Here is a 25,756-nt window from a genome sequence, read left to right as displayed (position 1 = left end):
CTATCTATCTATCTATCTATCTATCTATCTATCTATCTATCTATCTATCTATCTATCTATCTATCTATATTAGCAACTTCTTGCAGTTCTCCCTATTCCAAACAATTCAGTAGTACAAAGTAAAGATTAAACATCACTGAAGGAAGATTGATCTAATAACAACTCTTTTTTTTTTTTTCCATGCACAGTTTTAATTGTCATTTTGGTTACTGTTGCCTTCCATTTACTTTACATTGTTCTTTGGACAAAATATAAGTTTCTGTATATATTCAGCAGAGTAGTGTACTTAACTGCTAAAAAACAGGCCTTTGTATGGATACTTAATATTTTTATAGAATGTACATATATTAGTAAATATCCAATAAAAATCTTTTCAATGAATGACTGTCCTAAAATTTTGCCCTTAGCAAAGTCTCTTCTCCTGTCCTCTTACATTCCAACCTAGGTATGTTTTATGGCCAAACTGGCCATATTTTTACCCTTTGTGCTTGGAGATAACTCTTTCAAATTTGAATTAGTCCATTCCCATAAAAAGCAACTAAATATAGTAGAAAGAGTATTGTATTTGGAAGACATCTAGGTTTGAATCTCATTTATTTTATTAGATGAATGATCATGGGCAAAACACAACTTCTCAGAACCTCAGTTTCTTCATCCATTAAATGGAGCTAATAATAATAATATAATGGGTTCAGACCCTATTAAACTCAAGGTCAACAAAGTAAAGGAAGGACAAATGGATCAACAAGAGCAGTTTTAGTGAACAGTGTTTGATTGCTAAATCAGAAATCATTTTTTTTCTGGCCTAATTTTAGGCTCCTTTTAAAAATATTATCTGTAGCTTCCCTAAAAGCACTTAAAGTTTGTTTGACTAGGAAAGTAGTACAACCACTGGCCAAGAAAATTTTGGTGGAAGATTGATTTTATAGGGGTGGAATAAGCTTTAAAAAAAATAAGTTTGGTTTTTAAACATGTTGGATTTGAGGTGATGGTGAGAAATTTAAGAGGAAATTTTAAAAGGTTGTAAATGTGAGTTGGAGTTTCAACTAAGAAAAATGGGATATAATGTACAGAATTGGGAGAGAATGGATTCCTTTTAGTTTAAGCTTTGCTTATTGGAGTATTCTGATTAGTTTTTTTTTTAACTACTTACTCTCCTGCCTTCTCTCCTCATTTATATAATCAGTGTGCCTTTTAAAATAAATAGTTTTCAGCATTCACTTCCATAAGTTTCAAATTTTCTCCCCCTCCCTGCCCTCTACCCTCCCAAAGATAGCATGCAATCTGATATAGGCTTGTACATATACGTTTCTATTAAACATATTTTCACTTTAGTCATGTTGTATAGAAAAATTAGAGCAAGCTAGAGAAACCATGTGAAAGAAAAAACAAAACAAAAAAGAAAATAGTCTGCTTCCCTATGCATTCAGACTCCATAGTTCTTCCTCTGGATGTGGACGTCATTTTCCATCATGTGTCCTTTGGAATTGTTTTAGGTCCTTGCATTGCTGAGAAGAGCTAGGTCTATTATAGTCACTCGTAGTACTGTTACTGTGTACAGTGTTCTTCTGGTTCTGCTTACTTCACTCAGCATTAGTTAATATAAGAATTTCCTGGTTTTTCTGAATTCCTTCTGCCCATCATTTCTTATAGTACAGTAATATTCCATTACATTCATATACCATAACTTGTTCAGCCATTCTTCAATTCATGGGCATCCCCTCAATTTCCAGTTATTGGCCACCACAAAAAGAGCTGCTATAAATATTTTTGTACATGTGGGTCCTTTTCCTATTTTTGCAATTTCTTTGGGCAAAGGGTATACACATTTTTTTTTAAAGCAATCGGGGTTAAGTAACTTGCTCAAGGTTACACGGCCAGTTATTTCTGGGTGTGGTGCTGAGTGTCTGAGCCCGGATTTGATCCAGGTCATCCCGACACTGGAGCCAGTGCTCTTATTCACTGTGCTACCTGGCTGCTCAGGGTATACACATTTTTAAAGCCCTTTGGGCATAGTTCTAAATTGCTCTCCCGAATGGTTGTATCAGTTTACAGTTCCACCAACAATGCATTAGTGTTCCAAATTTTCCCACTATTTTCTCCAACATTTACCATTTTCCTGTTTTGTTGTGTTAGCCAATCTGATAAGTGTGATGTGCTATCTCAGAGTTGTTTTGATTTGCGTTTTTCTAATCAATAGTGATTTAGAACATTTGTCACAAAGCTTTTTCTGCTTCTATTGAGATAATTATATGGTTTCTATTAATTTTGTTGTAGATATAATCAGTTATGCTGATAGTTTTCCTAATACTGAACCAACCCTCATTCCTGTTATAAGTAGGTGAATAGAATTTTGGAAAAGGTGGATATAGTAGACCTCTGGAGATTGAGTGGGGAATAGAAAGGAGTATACCTTTTTTCTCAGTGGTACATGGCACATATACAAAAATTGACCAGGTACTAGGGCACAAAAACCTCACAATCCAGTGCAGAAAAAGGAAGAAATATTAAATGCATCCTTTTCAGATTATGGTGCAATAAAAATTAAGTGGTAAAGGACCATGGAAAGATAGATTAAAAGTTAATTGGAAAGTAAATAATCTAATTCTAAATAAGTGGGTCAAACAATAAATCATAGGAACAATCAATAACTTCATTCAAGAGAATGACAATAGTGAGACAACATACCAAATCCTATGGGACGCAGCAGAAGCACTTCTTAGAGGGGGAGTTTTATATCTCTGAATGTGACTGAAAAAGCTAGAAAAAGACCTAATTAAAAATTCTCAATTAAATACCAAATTAGAAACACTGAAAACCAAAAGAGATTAATAAAATTAAAATTAAGACAACTATTGAACTAATAAATAAAACCAAGAGCTTGTTTTATGGGGGGGAAACCCAATGAAATAGATAAATCTATGGTTAATTTGATTTAAAAAAGAAAACCAAATAACCAGTATCAAAAATGAAAAGGATATGGGGCAGCTAGGTGGCACAGTGAATAGAGCACTGGCCCTGGAGTCAGGAGGACCTGAGTTCAAATTTGGCCTCAGACAATACAAAAACTAGCCATGTGACCTTGGGAAAGTCACTTAACCCCAATTGTCCTACCTTCCCCCTTCCAAAAAAAGCAAAAAAAAAAAAAATGAAAAGAGTGAATTCACCACCAGTGAAGAGGAAATTAAAACAGTAATTAGAAACTATTTTGACTAGCTGTATGCCATAAATTTGACAATCTTAGTGAAATGGATATTTACAAAAATATAAATTGCCCAGATTAACAGAAGAGGAAGTAAAATACTTAACCCCTTCTCAAAAAAAGAATTTAAAGAAAGCCATTAGTGAACTTCCTAGGAAAAAATTTCCAGGGCCAGATGGATTTACAAGTGAATTCTATCAAATATTTAAAGAAAAATAAATTCCAATACTATATAGACTATTTGGGAAAATTAGCAAAGAAAGAGTTCTACCAAATTCTTTTTATGATATAAATATGTTACTGATGCCTAAACTGGGAAGAAACAAAACAGAGAAAGAAAATTATAGATCAGTTCCCCCAGTGAATATAGATGTAAAAATTTTAAACACGATGTACCTTTCTAATTGTATTAATGTTATTGTAATGAAATGCAGACACTAGCATTTGTTCTCAGCCATAGAAAGTATTTCTGATACAAAAACCTCTTTGGCATGGGGTTCTTAATCCGAGGCCTATAAACTTAAAAAAAAAATTTATAACTACTTCAGTATAAGTGGCTTCCTTTGTGATCCTATGTATTTTATGCATTTTAAAAACATTCTGATAAAGAGCCTTCATTAGACTGCCAAAGTGGGCTATGACATACAAAAAGTTTAAAAACCTCTGATGATGTAGAGAAAAACAATTTAAATGAGTTGAGTGGGTTGATTTGTCATTCCCCCTCCCCCAAGAATGTTACTTACAGTACTGTTTTACAGTATGTATGAATTGAAGGTTTTATCTAGGGTGTAATATTAAACATTAGTGTTTGAAACAGAAATAAGTTATTTTCTTAGAACATAGTGCTTGAAGATAGTGTAGTTAACTCTTAGAGTAAGTGAAATGATCATTTTCAGAAGCTCTGCTTTTGGTTATATATCAGTATACACAGCTATATGTGAGTATCATGCATGAATAGTCATCTTGAGAGGCCCTTGAAAGTCTTCTCTTCAAGATGGTTGCTTAAATAGAGGTAGACTTCTCAAGTTTCCATGTACCTACTCCAGCAGAAACCTGAAATTCACACCAGTCCAAATAATGATCAAGAAATCCATTGAGAAACTACAGAAATTACTTGGACGCCAGAATTGCACAAAAAGTAAACCAGAAGTGTGTGGACAATGGGAAACAAGGCTGCCAGCATCAAGTAAAGGCAGACAAGCCTATAGCATCACAGTTTGGTCATAGAAGGTTAAGAAATATGTGCAGCCTGAAAGAGAAGACACCATTCCCCCACCCTTTGAGGCTAGAGTGGTTGGAGATCCACAGCAGGGATCTTGGAAGCTCTCAAAAGTGGTAGTGTTCAGTATGACACATACTAGACATTAGGACACTGGACTCCAGGCTTTTTGGTCCCTGGCATTCTGTCCTGAGGGGCATTTGAGGGCCCTTAAGATCCATCGATGAACCTCAAAGATTGGGGGGAGAGATGAAGAGGCAGATCAAACCCCAGGAGATGGAGGTCAACAAAGGAACTTGGGTGATCCAGGATAAGGCAAAGCAGGTCTATTCCATCATCTTACTTAAACCCAGCAAGGGTTGGAGTCTGGTCTGGGAACAAAGCTCCAATTCTGGAACTAAAGCTGGAGAGATGAGTAACTCAAAGAAATTGACCATTATAAAAAATTACTGAAGAGATGCTCCAGGATCCAGGCTAAAAGAGAAAAGTAGCTCCATAACACCTGCAAGCAAGGTGTTATGGACTGACTCCTGACTGAAAGGGAGAGAAATGAATTTACCAAAAGGGAAGTAGAGGAAATAAAATGAGAGTAAGAAAATGAAATAAAAGCTCTTTAGGAAAGAATTGTAAAGGAGAATAAATAGAAGAGAACATGGAAAACCTTATCCAAGTAGTGGACTTCCTGAAAATTATAGACCAAATAAAAATCAGTTATTCCATGGGAGACAAGAAATATTAGAACAAAATCAAAAGATGGAAACAGAATTTTAGAATCATTGGACTCCTTGAAAACCATAATTTAAAAAATGAAAGTCTACACACAGAAACAATACTTGAAGAAATAATGAATGAAAATGAAATGAAGATTGACCTGACCTCATACAACTGCAGGGCAAAGTGAAGATAGCATCCACCAGTCACCTCCTAAAAGAAACATCCAGCAATTAAAGTCTCAGGAATGTAGTAGCCAAAATACAAACCTTCAACTTCAAATAAAAACATCCAGAAAAAATATGTTTATATACTGAGGAACCAAAGGCAGACCTATTATTTTCCAGGCACTGTGCTAAGTACTTTATAGATATTATCTCATTTGATAGCTTGCAACAGCATTCTGAGGTGGGTGTTATTATCATGCTCATTTTTACCATTGTAGAAATTGAGGCCATCAGAGATTAAGTGACTTGCTGAGGGTCACATAGCTAGGAAGTGTCTGAGGTGAGATATGAACTCAGATCTTCCTAATTGCCTTAAGTAAAAAGAGAATTATATATAGATTTATAATCGAGAATATTTGATCCTGCAAAACTGAGAATAATCCTTCAGGGATAAAAATGGAACTTTTGTGGACTGGAGGATTGCAGGCATTCCGATGAAAAGAACCAGAGTTGAATAGGAACTTTAAATTCAAACACAAAAGTCCAGAGAAACCTAGGAAGATAAATTTATTTTATTAATTGTGAGGAGCTGTGGTGGTAACATAGAGTGTTAACATTCTAATGGAGAAAAGTGGCATGAACTGGAAATTTATAGTTTCATTTGTATATGAAAATGCTCTAGGTTTTTTGGGGGGGGGGTTGGTGTTTAAACTAAAAATAAAAAAAATTTTTAAGAGGTTTTTCTAGTATATTATGTTTAACTATGCCAGGCTTATAAAGTTTTAAGAAAAGAAAACTCCACTCACTTTAAGCAAGTTCTTATGTTGATGTTAAAATTTCATTCTTGCCTAGTTTGTTCAGTGTGAGGCAAGTTCATCACTGTGTATACAATTGCTTAAGACAGCTAGGGGGCATGGTGGATAGAGTGCCAGACCTGGAATCAGGGAGACTCATCTTTCTGAGTTCAAATCTGGCCTTAGACCCTTAATAGCGTGTGACCCTGGACAAGCCACTTAACTGTATTTGCCTTAGTTTCCTCATCTGTAAAATGAGGAGAAGGAAATGGTAAACCACTCCAATATCTCTGCCAAGAAAATATTAAATCGAGTCATGAAGAGTTGGACTCAAATGAAAATGACTGAAAAACAAAATGGCAACTCTTTTCTGTTAAACTTTTACAAGTTATTATGGGGCATGGTGATTTCTGGTTTATCAAATATTTTCATTTTCATGCTCAAAGAAGTTTCAGTGTGTCTCCCTGTTGTCTCTACGATAAAATACAAACTCTGGGCATTTAAAGCCCTTCACAGTCTCTTTTCAGCCTATCATTCCAGACTAATTACACATTATGTCCTCTTCTTCATTGTAAACATTAGTTAAACTGGGCCACTTGTACTCAGCATGTCCCTTCTCTTTACATTTGCCCATGCTAATATACCCTGCCTGCCATGCCTGGAATGTTCTCCTTGTGCAGCTTTCCTTCTCATAGCCCATAGGAAAGAGACCTTTACTGACTCATCCAGGCATTAGTGGGTGAAAGTACACGTATATATTTTGTTACTAAAACATTTGCTAAATGGTTAATAGCAAACAAAAATAGGACCTGCTCTTTTAAGGACCTGACATTCTAATGAGGGAGACATGTAAACTAGATATATACACAGAGTAAATGGAAAGTAACTTCAAGGGGAAAGGTACCAGCTGCTAGCTGCTAGGATTGGTTAAGGTAGGGAAATACTGACTAAAAGAAGTTTCCAGCAAAAGATCAGATTTGAGCTGAGTCTTAAAGGTAGTAGAGCAATCTAAGCACGGGGTTAGCGTTGTAAAGGCAAGGAGAGTTGATGTGAAATATATAATGGGTAGCAAGTAGGTCATTGTAGTTAGATTGTAGAGCATGTGGAAGGGAGAAAGTTTAAGTGAACTGGAAAGGTAGGAAGTGGTCAGGTGCTTAGAATGTCAAATAGAAGGCTTTATATATATGTGTGTATATATATATATATATATATATATATATATTTTTTTTTTTTTTTTTTTTGCTTTTTGGAGAGGGGAAGATAGGGCAGTTGGGGTTAAGTGACTTGCCCAAGGTCACATGGCTAGTTTTGTGTTAAGTATCTGAGGCCGGATTTGAACTTGGGTCCTCCTGACTCCAGGGCCAGTGCTCTATTCACTGTGCCACCTAGCTGCCCCTATATTTGATTTTTGAAAGTAATAAGGAGACACTATATTTAATTAGGGAGGAGGCATGGACAGACATCTATGCTTTAGGAACTTTGTGAAGGTAGAAATAAAACCTAGCAACATATGGACATGTGAGTTGAGTGAGGAGTTGAGTTGATGTCAAGGTTGTGTGACAAGGTGGATAGTAAATAGGGAGCTTGGAAGAGGTTTAGAGGTTAGGAGTGTGGAAATGGATTTGGGGAAGATTAAATATCACATGTTTTGAGATATCCTTATTCACCTGTTTACTTGTTATTTCACCCCAGTAGAATGTGAATTCCCTGGTGGCAGGGACTGTTCCGTTTATGTCTTTTTATTCTTAGTGCTTGGCACTAAATAAGTTCTTAATAAATATTGTTTTCCTCTGATTCCAAATAGAGCAGTCTCTGCACTGTACCATTGTACCACTCATTAAAAAAAATATTATAGTACATTTAATGTTACTTCATACATATATTTTTTAACTTTTGGGAAGGCATTTCAAAATCTTGGCTCTATCTCAAAGTTGTCATTATGAACATCACTTATCCTTGGTGTTCATATTGTTACATATATAGGGCAGTTATGACATAGTAGAAAGAGTGTAGCACTTAATAGTCTTATGTTCAAATAGCTCCTCAGTTGCTTACTAGCTTAATAAGTTACTAAGTCTCTTGGTTCCAAATCTATAAAATAGGGATATTGATACTATTCCTACCTACGTCAGAGTGTTATTATGGGAAAAAAACCTTAAAACATACAAATGAGAATTATTGAACCAAAGTTGTTGAGAAATAAGCTCCTCAAGGGAAAAAGACTGTGTTGCTTTGTCTTTATTTTACTTGTGCATAGCAGTACCTAGACATCTGGGCACGTGGTGGGCATTTGGCAAAAATTTGTTGAATTTTTTTTGGAAGGGGGAAGGTAGGGCAATTGGGGTTGACTTGCCTGAGGTCACATGGCTAGTTTTTTGTGTTAAGTGTCTGAGGTCGGATTTGAACTCAGGTCCATCCTGACTCCAGGGCTGGTGCTGTATTCACTGCGCCACCTAGCCACCCCTGTTTGTTGAATTGACAGTGATTTTTCCATGATAGCATTCTAGATTACTGTATGTTTATGTATTTTCTGAGACTAGGTAGGTATCTGTGGCAGCAGGTGTACGAACTAGATAAAATATTTGAAGTTTTAAAAGACATACCAGAATATTTTAAATGAAAATAACATATTTTTAAAAATAAAAATAAAATAATGGGAAACTCTGTAATCTGATGTTAGCATTGTTAGAAATTTCCAAGTTAGAGATTTCTTGGAACTTTGTTTCTTGTGACTATACTGGTTAATCACAGTAATTTTGACTTGCATCCCAGCTTTCATTTGGAGAAAATAGAAATGTTTACATTTAATTTTATACTTTTAGAATTGGTTTTGAAAGGAAAATTAGGTGATGCTTGAACAGAATCTCTTCAGTTTGATGGGAGTTTAAGAAATACCCATAACTGTTTTATTTTTGTTCTTGGCTACCGTTCTTTTTAAGGTATGTAAAATTTCACTGATAGTTTCCTATTTTCATTAGTTGCATGTAGTGTATTAATTTTTCCCTTTACACTATCATTTTATTGGTTTACAGAGGCTTTATAATAAACTGGTATACTTTCTGAGAAAATCCCCAGTATTTTATTTACATGAAATATACACTAGTAATATAAATATGTATCCTAAAATGTTGGTAATAGTAACATGCTATATAACCTTACAGTTGTTTTTACTATCCATGATCTGCACTGCATTAGTTCTCTACTGAAACGTTCGCATGTCATAGTTTGACAATCTTTGTTTATATGTAATTTTCTCTCTTTTTATTACAATGCTTCCCCAGCAAGGACAAGTTTGGAAGGTTTGCAAAGCTTTTCACCTTCCCTCTGCCCGCTTGCCCGCTTTCAGATCAGTTTCATGTTTCATGACTTCTATCTCTGTAATCCACAACATAGCCATAGAAATCAGTGAAGAGAGGGAAAATTAAATGTTTCCTCACATGCAGTATAGAGAGAAAAACTTGGAAAGACTACACCTACTTTTATATGCAATAGGAATACAGCGTGAGAGACATTAAGTATAAGTATAATTTGACAAAAATTATCTTTTCAGGAAGATAATTTTCAGCATCCAGTTACCAAACATTCTATTACTTTTTTGGAGAAATTTAAGCTATGAAGCATTATGCAAGATTCTCTTTCTCATTTGTGTTCATGTTGTTTAGAAACACAGTTCTAACATATATTTAGGGTTTTTGGCCGCAGAGAATGCTATAATGCTTATGATGTGGTCAAATGAAATTCTGAATATTTTTGTTTTATCTATGCTTATCTGAGATTAAAAATATTAAAAATAAAAATTAAAAATTTTGCTAGAAAGTATCTATAACCTACTTATGTGATCAGAAGAGCAGTCAACACTTCAGCATTATAAAGATGATCCTAAGAGTTCCCAGCTTCCAAAACTAGCTATACTGCTATAGATTTGGTGAAATGAAGGAGAAAGATTCTGAAAAGAGAGAAATTTAAACATTGATTGCTTTTATTTTTAATCATATAGGGTACATTAACATACCTAGTATTCTACAGATGACATTTAATTTTCTAACAGTTTATTAGCTTCAGATGAATACAATCCTACCTCAAATAGAAGTAAAATATCTTTTTCTTTTTTTAGGACTGAGCTTTTCCCCTCACTGCTGTTCTGCGCTAACTGCTTTGAAACTTCCCATGCATTTTTTTCAGTAGAAGAACATCTCTGTACTGTCTCCCATTGCATATTTCAGCTGTGACAATCCTTGCACTTTGCCTATCCATTTTATCACCTGCTCACTAAAATATATATATCTTTCTAGTTTTTGTTTGCAGATTTACTACAGTTACTTGTTTTTTAGATATTAGCTATATTTCACATTTTATCTTATTGCTGTTTTTATTGTAGGCATGTGGAGACCCAAAAGCAAAACCATCATATTTAATTGACAAAAACCTGGAATCTGCTGTGAAATTCATAGTCAGAAAATTTCCTGCTGTAGAGACTCGAAACAACAATGTAAGTATACTAATCCCACTTTCCTAATATTTTATTTTATCTCTTCTCAGAAAAAACCCTCAGTCATTTGTTTTTGTTTTTTAAATCTTTATCATGTTTCTTATTTCCTTTTCATATATTAATTCCATACTTCTGTAAGTTTTTAGAAACAGTTTCTCTGAGGCATAAAAATATGACACACTGCCTTTTTAGGACAGAGAATATGAGGCAAGTTTTGTATTTGATTATTTTTTCTTTACACAATTAGAGCAGTGAATAAAAATGTATGTCTTCTTCCAGCATCTTAAATACCTACCTGGAAATTTTTCATTTTAGCTAAAACCTATTATGCTCTGTTTTTTAACTCATACATTATTAGCAACTTATTTTTGCTAGAAATTTTTTTATTTGAAAGGTATATTTGTTCCTCTAGTAATTTTAGAATCTATAACGTTTAAATTTTAAAAACAAATAATATATTAGGAAAAAAGTCAAGTTGGCAAGTATCTTTATTATCCCTTTTATCTTGTTAAATGAGACTATTTTCTTTTAACTATATTCTTATCCAGAATAGCATCTGTTGGATACTTTTGTATATAAGTGTGCATGTTTTCCATAAGCTAGAATTAGTGAATGAGCATCAGTGTGGAATAATGAATTTTTTTTTTTAAACCTGACCTCTGCATCTGGAAGACTTTATTACACATCTAGTCTCTTGATATACTTGTTTGAGTGACCCCAGGCAAATTATTTTAGTTTTTCATTGCTAGGCAAGTCTTTCAAAGTATCAGCTACAGAGCAGTGCCCATCTGAATTGATAGGAATTGCCTTCCTGGAGCTGAGTTCCCTGTACTGATAAAATTTTAGATCTGGAACCAAAAAAAATAGTAGAAATTTTAAAATCATTTAAAATAATCATTACATGGTTACATTTAGAAAAAAATTAGAAGGTGATATGGAAATTAGTGGAAAGTGAATTGTAGGATACTTGGTGAAAATAATTTTATTACTTTCGTGGTTTTCCTTTTTTCCATGTTTTTTCCGCATTAAGCATTGCTTCCTTTATAATCTTTCCATTTTGGAGTCCTTAGTCCTTTTATTTCCTCATATTTCAGTTATTCTTTTATATTTATACATCTGTTCTTGAATTTTGTTTCTCAGTAAGTTCAATTTTATTTTAATTAAGATTTAGAGGTACAAAACATTTTTATACACACACACACACACACACTACTTAATTTGAGCTTCATAACAACTCTAGAGCGTAAATAGTGCAAGTATACTTATATCCCTTTTGCAGATGAAGAAATTAAGACCTTAACCAGTTGTATGTTTCCTAAGGTCACATAGTTATGATGTCTCAGTACTGGTGCATTGAACCCATCTCTTCTGTTTCTAATTTGATCTCTTATGATAGTTTCCATTTAATGTATATCATATCACCTCTTATTTACTCAATCTGATTTGTTCATGGAATGATTATATTTCTCTGTTAACTAACTTCATGATAACTTCGCATTTTGCAGTAAAGCTTCATAAATTCGGTGGTAAGGTAGGAGGAAGACTGTTAGAAAAAGTGAAAAGTATGAATTCTATAATGATTAATGAAAATAATCTTATATTTTCACGTACATATAATAACTCTAGGATCACATTGTGTTCCGTAAAGTGGAAATCCTGTTTTAATAGATAAAATATGATCTAAAATTATTAACTAAAAGTACTGGTTTTTAGCCCTATTGGCTTCTGGTTATAAGTAGGTGCTTTGAAAGTGCTTGTTTATACTCTTAATTTGGTTAGCGACTACTTTTTTACAGAAAGTAGTATTTAGTGGATTTTCTTGTTCAGATAATTCCAGACTATATTCTATATCTATATAATATGTTGTATTCCTGCTAATGTGCTCAGTTTTGTATACAGTCTTGGTACTTATTAGTGTGGTTGAAACTTATCAGCATTATCTTTCATTTTTATTTTTTCCCATCACTAGTGGTATAGTAATTGTTAATAGTGTTTATTAATAAGCTTTAAAATTTACATCTTGAAATGCTTAGACAGTTTTGCCTTTAAGATTTTTTTTTTTAAGCAATTGGGGTTAAGTAACTTGCTCAAGGTTACACGGCCAGTTATTATTTCTGGGTGTGGTGCTGAGTACCTGAGCCCGGATTTGATCCAGGTCATCCCAACACTGGAGCCGGTGCTCTTACTCGCTGAGCCACCTGGCCACCCCAAGATATTTCTTAATAATCAGCAAGCACTTATTGAACACTTTTATACTTCCACACTAGTTTGGTGAAACAACAGGATCCTTATTCTTTGGGTAGAAATTATTAAGAGAGGTTAGGTTTTTTTTTAAGAGGGGAGTACTAGATTAGTTTGGGATAGGAATGGAATTTCTGCAGCTTTTACTGAAAATTCCTGTAAAGTATCGCATAAACCCCAAAGTCAAATGAAGTATCCCTTAGAGTATAGTACTTTGAGATAGTCTTTAGTATTTTAAGTTGAATATTGACTGCTTTGTATCTGTGTCCTGAGGAATGAAAGGAATGTGTGTGTGTGTGTACATACACACATATGCATACATACACACATGCCACCTATGTCTGTCTACATTAAACTTGAGGTAATATTAATGATACATAAGAAATAGTTGAGACAGGTAGGTGGCACAGTGAATAGAGCACCAGCCCTGGAGACAAGAGGACCTGAGTTCCAACATGGCCTCAGACACTTGATCATACTTACTTCCTGTGTGACCTTGGGCAACTCAACCCCAATTGCCTTACCTTCCCCCCTCCAAAAAAAAAATAGTTTATATTTGGAATTTAAGGTTCTGTTAACCTCACCAGTGGTCCAATACCAAATAAATTCAAGGAATAGGAGGAGTGTGAGTCTGATGAGTCCAGAAGAACTCGTCTGGTATACTTTTGAATCATCCCTGTTAATCACCATAGTTTATTTGCTTCTAAGTACTTGTTAGTTTCCTACCATATGCCATACACCATTCTTGTTTGGCCAGATACCAGATAGGTTTATATATGTTATATTTGGTCTATTTCTGTCCTACTCTGAGTCTCATCGCCATTTTCTTCTTATAGCTGATGAAGGCTACTGGAAGAAAGGAAGCAATTTTAGGTGAAAATCCAGAAAATTGTTGCTTGTGTTTTCTGAAACAGAAACTTAAAATAAGTTCAGTCTTATTTCCCATTATTGGAGCAATCTTCATTCTTCTTGAGGTTATGTGTTTCTTAAGGTTATATAGCTATCAAGTCAGGTCACATAGCCACTTAGGGCTTTGAGTCCACATCTTCTGTCTCTAATTTGATCTCTTAGAACAGCTTCCTATTTAATGTATGTCATATCCCTTCTTATTATTTGCTCATATTAGTCTTATTATTATATAGTAATATATGTATTACTATATATAGCAACTATAGGCATTTCATAGAATGACTTTGAAGAAGTTGCTGTTTCTTTAAGAACACAAGGGAAATTGCACTCAAGAGTAAAAACATTTTTAGTTGTTTAATTATATTGAAGAATGTGAACAGCATCATCCCAATAAGACTTAGTTAAATAGCTCTGTTTGTATCAAAGGTAATATTACTGATCTGATGTCATTAAGATGACCTTTTTTTTTTTGTTGTTTTTCTAATAATAGTGATGGTCCGTACTGAGCTGTTCAGTTGTCTTGGACTTGGCCATTCACATTTAGTGCTTTGTCAGTACTGTATATGTGACCAAGGTTATATTTTAGTGAAACAACTGATTGAGTTGCAATTTGAACAAAGAACTATTTTTTCTGGGTGAACGTAACCGACCTATCTAATGAGATTCAAGCTGTAATAGTAATTTTTTTTTTTTTTTTGCTTTTTGGAGGGGGGAAGGCAGGGCAAATGCAGTTAAGTAACTTGTCCAAGGGCAAATGCAGTTAAGTAACTTGTCCAAGGTCACATGGCTAGTTTTTTGTGTTAAGTTTCTGAGGCCAGATTTGAACTCAGGTCCTCATGACTCCAGGGCTGTTGCTCTATTCACTGCGCCATGTAGCCACCCCAATAATTATTTTTTTAAAAACTAATTTAGAAATTCCTTTCTTATTTCACATTAGAAAGACTGTTGTTACTTCAGATTTCATTCCTAGATTTGCATTACATGGAAAATTAGGAATAGTGAAAATTGCCTAGAATATTGAACAGTTAAGTGAATTACTCAGGGTCACACAACCAGTATATTAGAGGTAGTACTTGGCCAGGTCTCTCAATTGATTAATACATGGAAAGAATACTGGCTATTGAGTCAAAGACCTAGGTTCAAATCCTGACCCTTCAGCTTTTATGCAAAATTAAAAGGTGTTGTTTGTTTTTTTAAGCCAAAAAAAGGTACATTGTTCTATATAAATCAAGTTCTACTTAGAATAGAATTAGAAAAAGAATGTTTCTTGTATATTCTTTTGGTTATAGGATCATACATCTAGAGCTGGAATTGAGGATTTAAGAGACTATCTACATCTAGTTAACCCCCATTATTTTACTATTGAGGAAACTGAAGCCCAGGGACATTAAGTGATTTACCTAAGGTCATACAAGTTAATAAATGTTAAGAGACAAGATTTAAATTTAAACCCAGATCCTTTGACTCCTGAGACAGTGTTCTTTTCACTGTACCACTCTTTCTATTTATACCTGTCTTCTTGATTCTAAGTCCTGCTGTTTAGCTACAGTGTTATGCTGCTTTTATAAGATGTCTACACACATAAATTAAATATTACATTAAAAAATCAATGTGTTGGAATGCATTGGAATTGGATGGAAAGGTAATGCTTAACCCTAAAAATGGGGTAACATAGGCACTGCAAAAAGTCCTTTAGCCCATCAGAGTTGCCTGTTGTAATAATAGAATGTTGCAATAGAATTCACCAGTACTACCCCCAGATTGTCACATTCAGGATTAAAGGTTGGAGAAGTAGATTCTAGGTAGATTATGATACTTACAGTCCTGTCATATCAAATTATTTGACATGTAACAGAACTTTAAAGTAATATCTAATGGGCTGATTCTAGGAGAGGAATTGCTAGTAGAAAAATGTGCCCAACTAGTGAGAGGAGAGTAGAAAGGTAAAGAAGGTCCATTTTTAGTTTGCAATAATAAGTATGGAAGAGTGACTGAAAGACCTATGTCTTTAATCCTATAGTTGCCTTCCTTTTTTTTTGCAATTTTTGCCCCCTGATTGTTGCCTTATAATGTACTATAGTTCCTATAGTATTCCTTTTTTAAAATAACCTAAAAAGACTGATATGTTGTTGTTTTAGGAGGTCAGAGAGGAGGGGAAGGTCTGGGATCCTTTCCTTTAGTAGTTCTGAGAGTCTGAGAATCTTTTTTTTTTTTTTTAAGAGGGGAAGTTTATTGAAGTCAGATGGAAAAAGGCACCAAAAAGCCAACTCTTGAGCTTGCTGGTAAAAAAAGTTATGAGTCCATGGCACATGGTGCCACTTATTTCTTATTTAATTTTATTATGTGTTAAGATACAGTATTACATCAATAACTTTCAAAATGCTCTTTCCTTATAAATAGTATCAACATTACACTTTTGTAAGCAAGATATTCAAGAGTCTTTTGTCAAGTTTGTACCAGAAAAGAGTGAATTGAAATGAGTTGGATTTTTCAAGCCAACTTTATCTCCCTGAACACATCCAATAAAATGAGATTGTGATGTTGTTTGGTAGGCATTTTGCTAGAGCAAAGGCTTTCTGCTCTTTCAGTTGACCAGGAAGAGTGCATTTTTAACAAAGTATGTTCTGTTATTAAATATCTATTTGATGGCCTCAAGAGTATGGGCAGGTTTAGCTACACAGACAGTTAATTGTATTGAATTGTATAATATTAAAACCAAGAGTCCAAGATCAAGCACTTAAAATGTCATTAAACAGGGAAAGGATTATAACATAATTAGAATAACAAGATAACAACATAGTAGAATCATTCCAGGATCCTTACTGAGTTGAGCAAATTTCACACACACACACATCTAGCTTAAATGAAAGGGAAGGGAAGGAATAAAACTATTGAAGGATATTAAAAAAAACAAATGGAGTCAAGACCAGATTAGGAGAGAAACAGTTGGAAAAAACATCCTAGATAGAGAGTATATCAGATCATCCAAGCTCATTTAAGAACTCTAAACAAGAGGTAGAGAGTTGCACCTTACTTGATCCCTTCAGTATTCATCAGTACTTTGTTACATCATTGAAAGAGTCCAGTGAGTTCATAGGAAGTTTATACCTGTGATGAACATATTATCCAGAAGCCTTTGGCTTCCTGGAATTCTTGATAAAAATCCCTTCCCTTTCAACAATAAATTTTAAATAACACTTTTTGCTAACACTTGGACGTGATGGGGGAAGAGGGAAGATGGTTAGGTTTTGAGGACTCAGGAACCTAATTGGCAGTTACAACATTGTTTTTTTTAAATAGGCACTAAAAAAAGAAGATTTCAAATGAACTCTTAAAACAAAGTCTTTTAGTAAATTGAAGACTTCCTGAATATGGTTAAGGGATAAGTGCTGTTTCTGGAAGAAAACATTATTCAAGACATTGCTATCTGTGGAAAATGGAGAGGGTGAATAAGGGACCAGTGACAAAGATTTGAGAGCCTTATTAAATACAGTGGTATAATGGAATAGACAACATTATTGAAACCTTATATCACAAATTAAAACTTCATGAAGTTATATACATGTAAATTTCAGTTTTGTGTTTTTTGTTTTTGCTTTTTGGAGGGCGATTGGGGTTAAGTGACTTGCCCAACGTCATACGGCTAGTTTTTGTGTTAAGTGTCTTGAGGCCGGATTTGAACTCAGGTTCTCCTGACTCCAGGGATGGTGATCTATTCACTGCGCCACCTAGCCGCCCCTAAATTATATTTTAAAACATTAAATGAATTAATATGATGGACATAAACACTGTACTTGGAGCCAGGAGTACTGGAGTTCAAATCCTGCTTCAGACACTTATTAGCTGTTTGATCCTGGGTAAAACTGTTAGCCTATCTCAGCCTCATTTTCTCCATCTGTAAAATGGGGATAATAATGAAATTTACTTCATAGGATTATTGTAAGGGTTAAATGAAATAATGTATATAACATACATTGTAAGCTTTAAAGTGCTATATAAATTCTAGTTATTGTACCTATGATCATCATCTAGCTTCATTGGTGCTCATAGGAATATTTCTAGAAAAAGTTGACTGAAACTTGAAGAAAAGAGAAAGAGCCACGGGTTTTCTGTCTCCTTTTTTCTCATTTATGTAGAGAGCATTAGGGATAACTTTTTGTAACCAGGATGTCTGTTTTGCAACTAGGACCCTTTGCAGATCATTTCAAGGAAACTTTGGGGTTTTTTGTTGTTGTTGTTGGGTTTATTTTAATAGTTCTTTCACTCTCCATTTCTGTGCTAGCTTAATATTCCCTTTCTCATGGGGATTTTTCTTGTCTGATAGGGTAGTTTGTGAAGTGATCATGAAAACATTTTTGTAACAAGATGATAGGGTGGGTAATAATGGGAGATATTAGGAGGAGCCAATTTAGGTGATTTGATGCTTAAAGGAACTTGGCTAGAGAAATTACAAAGCAACAACCAAGTGTTTGTAAAGTACCTTCTGTGCACTAGGCACTTTGCTAGTGTTAGGGGGTAAAAGTACAAAGAATGAAACAATCTTTATTCAATGAGCTTATTACATTTTTTAAGTAAGTCCAAACTCCAGATTAACATTTAAAAAATGAGCATTGATGGGTGCTTGAAATAGGATGGTGGCTATGTGAATAGAGAGACCAGGGTTGATAGGAAAGATATTTTAATGTTAGAATTGAAAAGAGTTGGCTACTGATTAAATATTTGGGGCTATTGGGAGTGAGGATTTTAAGATGACTAAGGTTGTGAATCTGGGTAACTAGAAAAATTGTCATAGGAAGGAAAATGTATGCAGTATTTTTGTTCTTGGGAAGGAAAGAATTAAATGGACAAAATGGTTAAGACCTAATTTTATATACAGCTTTGCCTATATTTATATATTATTATTTTAAGCTATTAAAGCTTTAAGTTGCACTAAGGTGTTTAGGATACCATAAAACATAAAACATACATAAAACACACATATATGCATGCATGTATGCATACATATGTAAATAAGTTTCAGATGACTAAAAGATAAAAATAATTTTTAAAGTTTTTTTTAAATAATAGGAAATCCTCTAGAAGTTTTGCTACACTGCTTCTTCATATCCCTGCTTCTCATAAACATGACCTAGGTTCAGCAGAGACTTAAGGTGTACTCCTCATAACAAAATATATTAGCTGCCCAAGAACCAGCCTGTTATGGCAAGGCATTTCACAAATAGGTTATCTACAGAGCATTGGATTATTTATACAAAAGGGCCCTCTGTCTCATGTGTCCCCTTTCCCTTTATGTGAGTTTGCAGAATGGCAGAAATTAAGGTAGAGGATGTTAATGTTTTTAGATCTGTAGACATTAACTATTGACTATAAATAACATACTTACTCAGTGACAAATTTATCTACTAGTATGAAATACTATATATTGGGCATATTCATTTCAGAACTCTTGCTATAAATGAAACCAGAAGACATAAAGAAGTTGTAGCCAAATGGATGGATAACAACTCAGATTTTTCTTGGAAATACAAAAAAAGTTGATTTTCATTATGAATCAAGAAGCAACAAAAAACATTTCATGGGACACTTGGTTTTCTGATTCTATAGACATTTATTTAAATACTTTCAGTGTCCTATATATAATATGCTATTAGTAGAAGACAAAAACAGGCACTGGCCTCAAGGAGTTTATTCTGTTGGGGATGGAGGTAGGAGGATTTCCTTAGGAAAAATGCTTAGTAGGCCTGAGGACCATGTAGCTGTGATACCTACAGAAATCTAGGTGCAGAAATAAGCCAGTTGTACAAAGTAAGAAGGTAAGGTGTAAATGCTTCAGTGCTGTTTGCTACTCTCTGCTGTCCACCTCGATTTTTTTTTTTGCCCTGATTTCCAGGTTACCAAAGGAACTAGTGAAAACTTAGAACTTCAACTCAGTTAAAGTTAACTTGAGTAGGAAAGAACAAAACGTCTGGGAACGGTCAGGAATACTTTAAAGAAAATTTAACATCCTGACCTGACTAGGATTCTCATCTGAAGGGAAACTTGTTAATCCTCATGTGACTGTTTTTTAAAGTTTGGTAGTTTAGAAAAGAATTTGATTTGTTGACTAGTTTTTTAGATCCCCTCCCCACCTAAAAAGATTCTAGTTTCCAGCTATTTGAATCACCTAGTCATTTGTTTTGGCACATTCCTAAATGTGATGGTTTTTTTTTTTTTTAAAGAATAAGGAAACACTAAAAATTACAAAATTTTAGGTCATGACTTAAAGAACTTATTATAATCTTAAGAAGAAAGATCACCATAAAGATAATGATAGCCTACACACCAACTGTTGTTGGAAAGGTTGAAAAGTTATGGAAATTCTATTAAAAACTAGAGTAAATCCTTTGAATGTGTCAATATATGCCTTAATTATGTCCAGGTGTAGTGATAAACTTACCTGTAATTTCTGCTTGCTAGGTAGCCTGAGGCTGGCAGGTCTGAGTTGCATCAGGGCTAAAACTGATCACAGGTTGGAGCTTCAGTTCTGAATCAAAGTGAGATTGGGCCTGATGAGTGAACGCTGTATTTCCAGACTGGGCAGATAGGGATGTCTAGTATTTAAATAAATTTACGCACAAATATGCAACTTAATTTTTCAGAGTAGAATTGGTCATAGAAGAGTGAAAAATAGATGAAAAAAAATATGGTTCAAGATTAAAAACTAAAGAAAATCATGTAGTATCACTTCACAAATTAGTTGGAAACTTCAGCATAAGACCTAATCAACTCAGATTTTCTCCTATGTAGTTTAAAATAAAATGGAAACACAACAAACAGATAAAAAATAGAACAGAAATGTTGTGTAGCCAACTATTCTCAGCATTGATGACAGTAGAACCCCCACAACATGAATGCAAGAAGCCTGATTTTCATGATTAAGTAGAATAGAAATGTTATGTAGCCATTCATTTTTTCAGCACTGATGACAGTAAAGGCATTGAGGAATTTATTTTTAGGAAATCTGAAGGGGGAGTGATATCTAGTAAATGGAAAAAAATCATTTAGGTGATTACTACTGATGAAAAGTGATTGAAGAATCAGTATTAACTTCCTGCCCATATGCTTAGTTTTCCCATCTTAATAACATTTCTGTGAGAATGAAATACATTATGTTTACACTGAGGTTTGTTCTTTAAGAAAATAGGAGAACAAATAGGTAGATTCTTATAAACGATTTTCTATAGCAGGTATACTTAATATGGAGAGTGGGCCCAAAATTTAACAGGAGTAAAGGCTAGAATATATTTTGGCAAATGATGTAGTTCTTTTAATGGTTCTAAACATCTCCCTGATAAAAAGGCCTATCTTTGAGCATCAGTATTCTTTTGCTAGTGATCTATGACTGCAAATCATTGAAACACTACAATTTCTGAAGAACTAATACTGCCATCACTGTAAGAGCAGTGGAGATAGTAGCTAGCATGAGTAGGCTGCAACATGAAAGAAGTGGCGTATAGATTGTCAGAGAAATGTACAAGTGGAAAATGGGTAGGGCGCATAGCAAGAGGGAGAGATGGAACTCCTGGAGAGTTCTTGTGCTCCATTGGTATTCATGAAATTTTAATAGATCTAAAGTAAATTCCTAGCATGTTTGATGGAGGATATGGAAAAGTTACACAGGATCTGTAGGTGTAGGTAATTTGTTTCCGTTATTGGTAAAAATACCCATATTAGTTATACAGTGGATGTGTTTTCTAGTGATGCTGTATGACTATCAGTCATGACATGTCACAATTTTCAAATATGCTGTAGCATATTAGCAATGCTTAAGTATCATAAATAGCATTAAAGATAATCTAAAAATGTAATGCTTGAGATGTGGTGGTTTCCTACTTCTTAAAGACTTTGAAGCAAAACCATGTCAGGGATGTCATAGTGGAGATTCTTTGTATGTATGGGATTGACTGCATCACCACTGAGGTCCCTTCCAACTCTCAAAATCTGTCTTGTTATCAGAGATAGAAAAATGTGGGTCAATTATCAACTGAGAGTATCATATAACAGACAGCCTGTATGCTCCATTGTCCCCCAAGAATAAAGACCTTTGCAGTCAAACTGAAATATCACCACGGTTCAACATCGATGTAGTTTTATAAGAGCAAATCTTGTGATAATAACAAATAAATCAAAGGAAAAACATCAAGTGCTTACTATGTGGAAAGCACTGGACCAAGAACTGGGGCTACAGTTTGAAAAGCAAGATACTCTTTGCCCTTAAGGAGTTCATATTCTGATTAGAATACTGAAGTTTCTTCAGTTGCAAGTCAAATAGAATTCTCCTTAGGGTACAGTGGTGAAGCAGATAGTAAAACATCTTCTTTAATGCCTTTTCCATTGATAAAACCATTTCTTTTTCTCATGTTGAATTTTGTGACAATTCCAATTACTTTGGTTTTTAAAGCTTTATTTTCTAGGTTTTATTAGTTATGTCTGCAACATTACCTGACAATGACATTTGCTCAGCAATCGTTTGTTGTATGTCTAGAGGTGACAGGGAATGGCAGAGCCCCTTTCCTCAAGATTTGTTCTTTTTTTTTTTTTTTTTTTTTTTTTTTTGGGGGCAATTGGGGTTAAGTGACTTGCCCAAGGTCACACGGCTAGTTTTTGTGTTAAGTGTCTGAGGTCAGATTTGAACTCAGGTCCTCCTGACTCCAGGGCCAGTGCTAAGATTTGTTCCTCTTGATGGTGGTGAAGACTGGGCTGGAAGAACTACTTATTATCTAGGTAGCACTGTAATTCCCAGGGTTCTTTAAGAGGACCCAGAGTTATAGACTAATTGCACTAGGGTCTGAACAGTCAGATAGGTAGGAGAAGAACCAGGAGAGAACAGTGTCATAAAGATCTAAGAGTAGCCAGGAGATGAGGATAATCAACAATGTCAAAGGCTGCAAAGATGTCAGAAAGTATAAGGATTAAGAAAAAATGATTCAGTTTGACAGTTGATCATTGCTGACTTGGGAGAGAGGAGTTTCGTGAGTTTCAGAAGCTAGATTCGGAGGGTTTATAATTGAAGAAATAGAGACTCTTTGTGTGGATCACCTTTTCTAGGAAATTTGAAGAGGAGGAAAGATAAAGAATGATAGCTAGTTGTATAGTAGGCTCAAATGAAGATCTTTTTAAGAATGGGGGTTTATAGAAGTAGTAGAGAAGGAACCAATAGATAGGGAGAGATTGAAGATTATAGAGTGTAGATGGGGCATTCTGCTTGAGTAGATCAAGTATAATGGGGTCGAGGATATATCTACGGGAATGATGTGTTTATTGTTTTCTTGGTTTTGCTTACTTAGCTCTGCATCAGTTCATATAAATAATTTCATGCTTCTCCACATTTATCACAATTGTCATTTCTTTTTTTTTTTGCTTTTTGGAGGGCAATTGGATTAAGTGACTTGCCCAAGGTCACACAGCTAGTTTTTTGTGTTAAGTGTCTGAGGCCAGATTTGAATTCAGGTTCTCCTGACTCCAGGGCCTGTGCTCTATTCACTGCGCCACCTAGCTGCCTACAGTTGTCATTTCTTACAGCATAGTAATATTCCATTATGTTGATGTATCAGTTTGTTGAGCCATTCCCCATATGATGGACATCTTTTCAATTTTTTTGCTCTCACCCAAAGTGTTTGTCTAAATTATAGGTTCCCAAAGTGGGCAATACTGCTCCGGTGGGGGGAGGGGAGATACTGTAATGATGCAGGGGGTGGTAGTAACATCCAGGTGGCTCCAATTTTTTTTTTTAAGCAATCGGGGTAAAGTAACTTGCTCAAGGTTACATGGCCAGTTATTTCTGAATGTGGTGCTGAATGTCTGAGCCCGGATTTGATCCAGGTCATCCTGACACTGAAGCCGGTGCTCTTACTCGCTGAGCCACCTGGCCGCCCCAGGTGGCTCCAATTTCAAAAAAAAGAAAAGAAAAGAAAACCCAAACCATTAAAGGGTTAAAGAAAATAAATTTCCAGGAGAATTATGAATAATTTAGCACCTTAAGGTGCTAGGCCAAATAAGTTTGGGAACCACTGTTCTAACTAAAAATTTTGGATTTGGTATATATGAACACTTTCTTTTTATTAATGATAGAGATTAATATATTTCAAATAAAATGTGCTTTACTTTTGCAATTTGCCTATACAAATGAATATGAATTCCAGTTAATTGAAAAGGATAAATTATAAATTCATTTACAAGCAAAAAGACGATTCCTGCCCACCATTAGCTTAGAGTCTAATGGAGGAAGGAAACATATAAAAGGGAGCTAAAGAGGGGAGGTACTTGTAAATCAGATGGGCTCACTGTCTAGAGAAAGAAGGATGACTGGTCTGAGGTGTTCCTTAAAATGTAAGTTTCTATAGGAACTCACCAGTGAGAGAAAAGTGGCTGCAGGGGTGGAAGAAGACTGAAGCATAAAACACAGCCTTCTGATGGTGAATTTTTTTTCTTCTCAAGACATTTTGATAATTTTTTAGTATGTCCCATTTAAAGAGCCTAGATGTAACTTACATTGTTTATAGAAGTAGAGTTGATGATATCTTGATCTTTTCTTTCTGTGGTTGAACTTTTTCAAAATTTTATTGAATTTACTTCTTTCCATAGAAACTAAGCCAGATTTAAAAATCTCAAATAAGTTTTGCCATTCTTTTAAGTAGTCATTGTTTTCTCTATCAAAAAATTTAAACTTTGGGGCGGCCAGGTAGCACAGCAAGTAAGAGCACCAGCTCCAGTGTTGAGAAGACCTGGAGATCGAATCCTGGGCTCAGACACTTAGCACCCACCCGGAAACACCTGGCCGTGTAACCTTGAGCAAGTTACTTAACCCCAATTGCTTAGGGGCGGCCAGGTGGCTCAGTGAGTAAGAGCACCGGTTCCAGTGTTGGGACGACCTGGAGATCGAATCCCGGGCTCAGATACTCAGCACCACACCCAGAAATAACTGGCCGTGTAACCTTGAGCAAGTTACTTAACCCCAATTGCTTTAAAAAAAAAAAATTTAAACTTTGTTAATAATCTTTGAGTCAAGTAACCTTGTTAAAAGCTGAAAGTGTAGTCTACTTAATCTTCCTACATTTGACACTGTTGTTGGCCCTTAAACTTTTTTAAAAGTAAGTTTTGATTGATATATTTTGTTTTTATATTGTTTAGATTTTACTCTGCATTTCTCCCCCTCCTCCTCCTCAAGACCTATCCTTTATAAAATTTTTAATTTTATTTTTTAAATAAGGGGCATAACTGAAAAAACTGATTAGAACATCAAGGAATATAACTTCTTCAAAGCCAGGGGGAGGAGAGGAATGTTTCTTTTCATATCTCTTTATTTGTGGCCAAGCTTGTTGTTATCTTTTAATAATTTCACAACATTCAGACTTTTTGTGAAGGTTCTTTTTATTTATATTGGTTGTTTTTTTTTTTTTAAAGCAATCGGAGTTAAGTAACTTGCTCAAGGTTACACGGCCAGTTGTTTCTGGGTGTGGTGCTAAGTATCTGAGCCCGGATTTGATCCCCAGGTTATCCCGACACTGGAGCCGGTGGTGCTCTTACTCACTGAACCATATGGCTGCCCCTTATTTATATTGTTGGAGTAAATTTTGATATTGTTTTTCTAGATCTGCTTAATTTGTTTTTCTTTAGTTCGTGTAAGTTTTTCCATGTTTCTCTCCATTCATAATTTCTTTCAGGACAGTAATAATTCTGTTACATTAATGTATCATACTTTGCTTAGCCATTTTTTTCTTTTCACACTTTTAAAATGCATTTATTATCATTGTGTCTGGTTGGTCCAAATATGAGAAATCAATACATAGAAGCATAGAAGGTGTAAAGCCCCAAACCTTTGGACTCGTTCTATGGACTGAGAGGGCAACAATGACTGATAAGAGCTGTCCTCTCAGAGAAAGGAACCAGCTTTGGTAGTTATATAGAAGTTGTATGGAATTCTTTAGTTCAATTCATATGCATGAATTGATAGACATTAGCTTTGTTTCCTGCACTTGCCTACTA

General features: G+C 34.8%; 1 protein-coding gene across 4 annotated transcripts in view; it reads left to right on the top strand.

The window, feature by feature from the left end:
* The window catches only part of NCKAP1 (NCK associated protein 1), a 123,665-nt gene that overhangs the window by 13,588 nt on the left and 84,321 nt on the right, over positions 1-25,756 (top strand). For 2 of the 4 annotated variants that reach the window (XM_069068587.1, XM_069068585.1), the window contains exons 2-3: positions 9,375-9,392; positions 10,472-10,582. In XM_069068587.1, coding sequence (XP_068924688.1) covers positions 9,375-9,392; positions 10,472-10,582 — 129 coding nt within the window. The remainder of the gene's footprint in view (positions 1-9,374; positions 9,393-10,471; positions 10,583-25,756) is intronic. The other 2 variants (XM_069068586.1, XM_069068588.1) reach the window with 1 other exon arrangement.

The sequence above is a fragment of the Petaurus breviceps genome, unplaced genomic scaffold (assembly GCF_028583685.1).
Source record: "Petaurus breviceps papuanus isolate PSGF00001 unplaced genomic scaffold, PetGlider_PUasm1.0 90763, whole genome shotgun sequence".
In the NCBI taxonomy this organism is placed as follows: Eukaryota; Metazoa; Chordata; class Mammalia; order Diprotodontia; family Petauridae; genus Petaurus; species Petaurus breviceps.
This window is presented reverse-complemented; position numbering and strand designations above follow the sequence as displayed.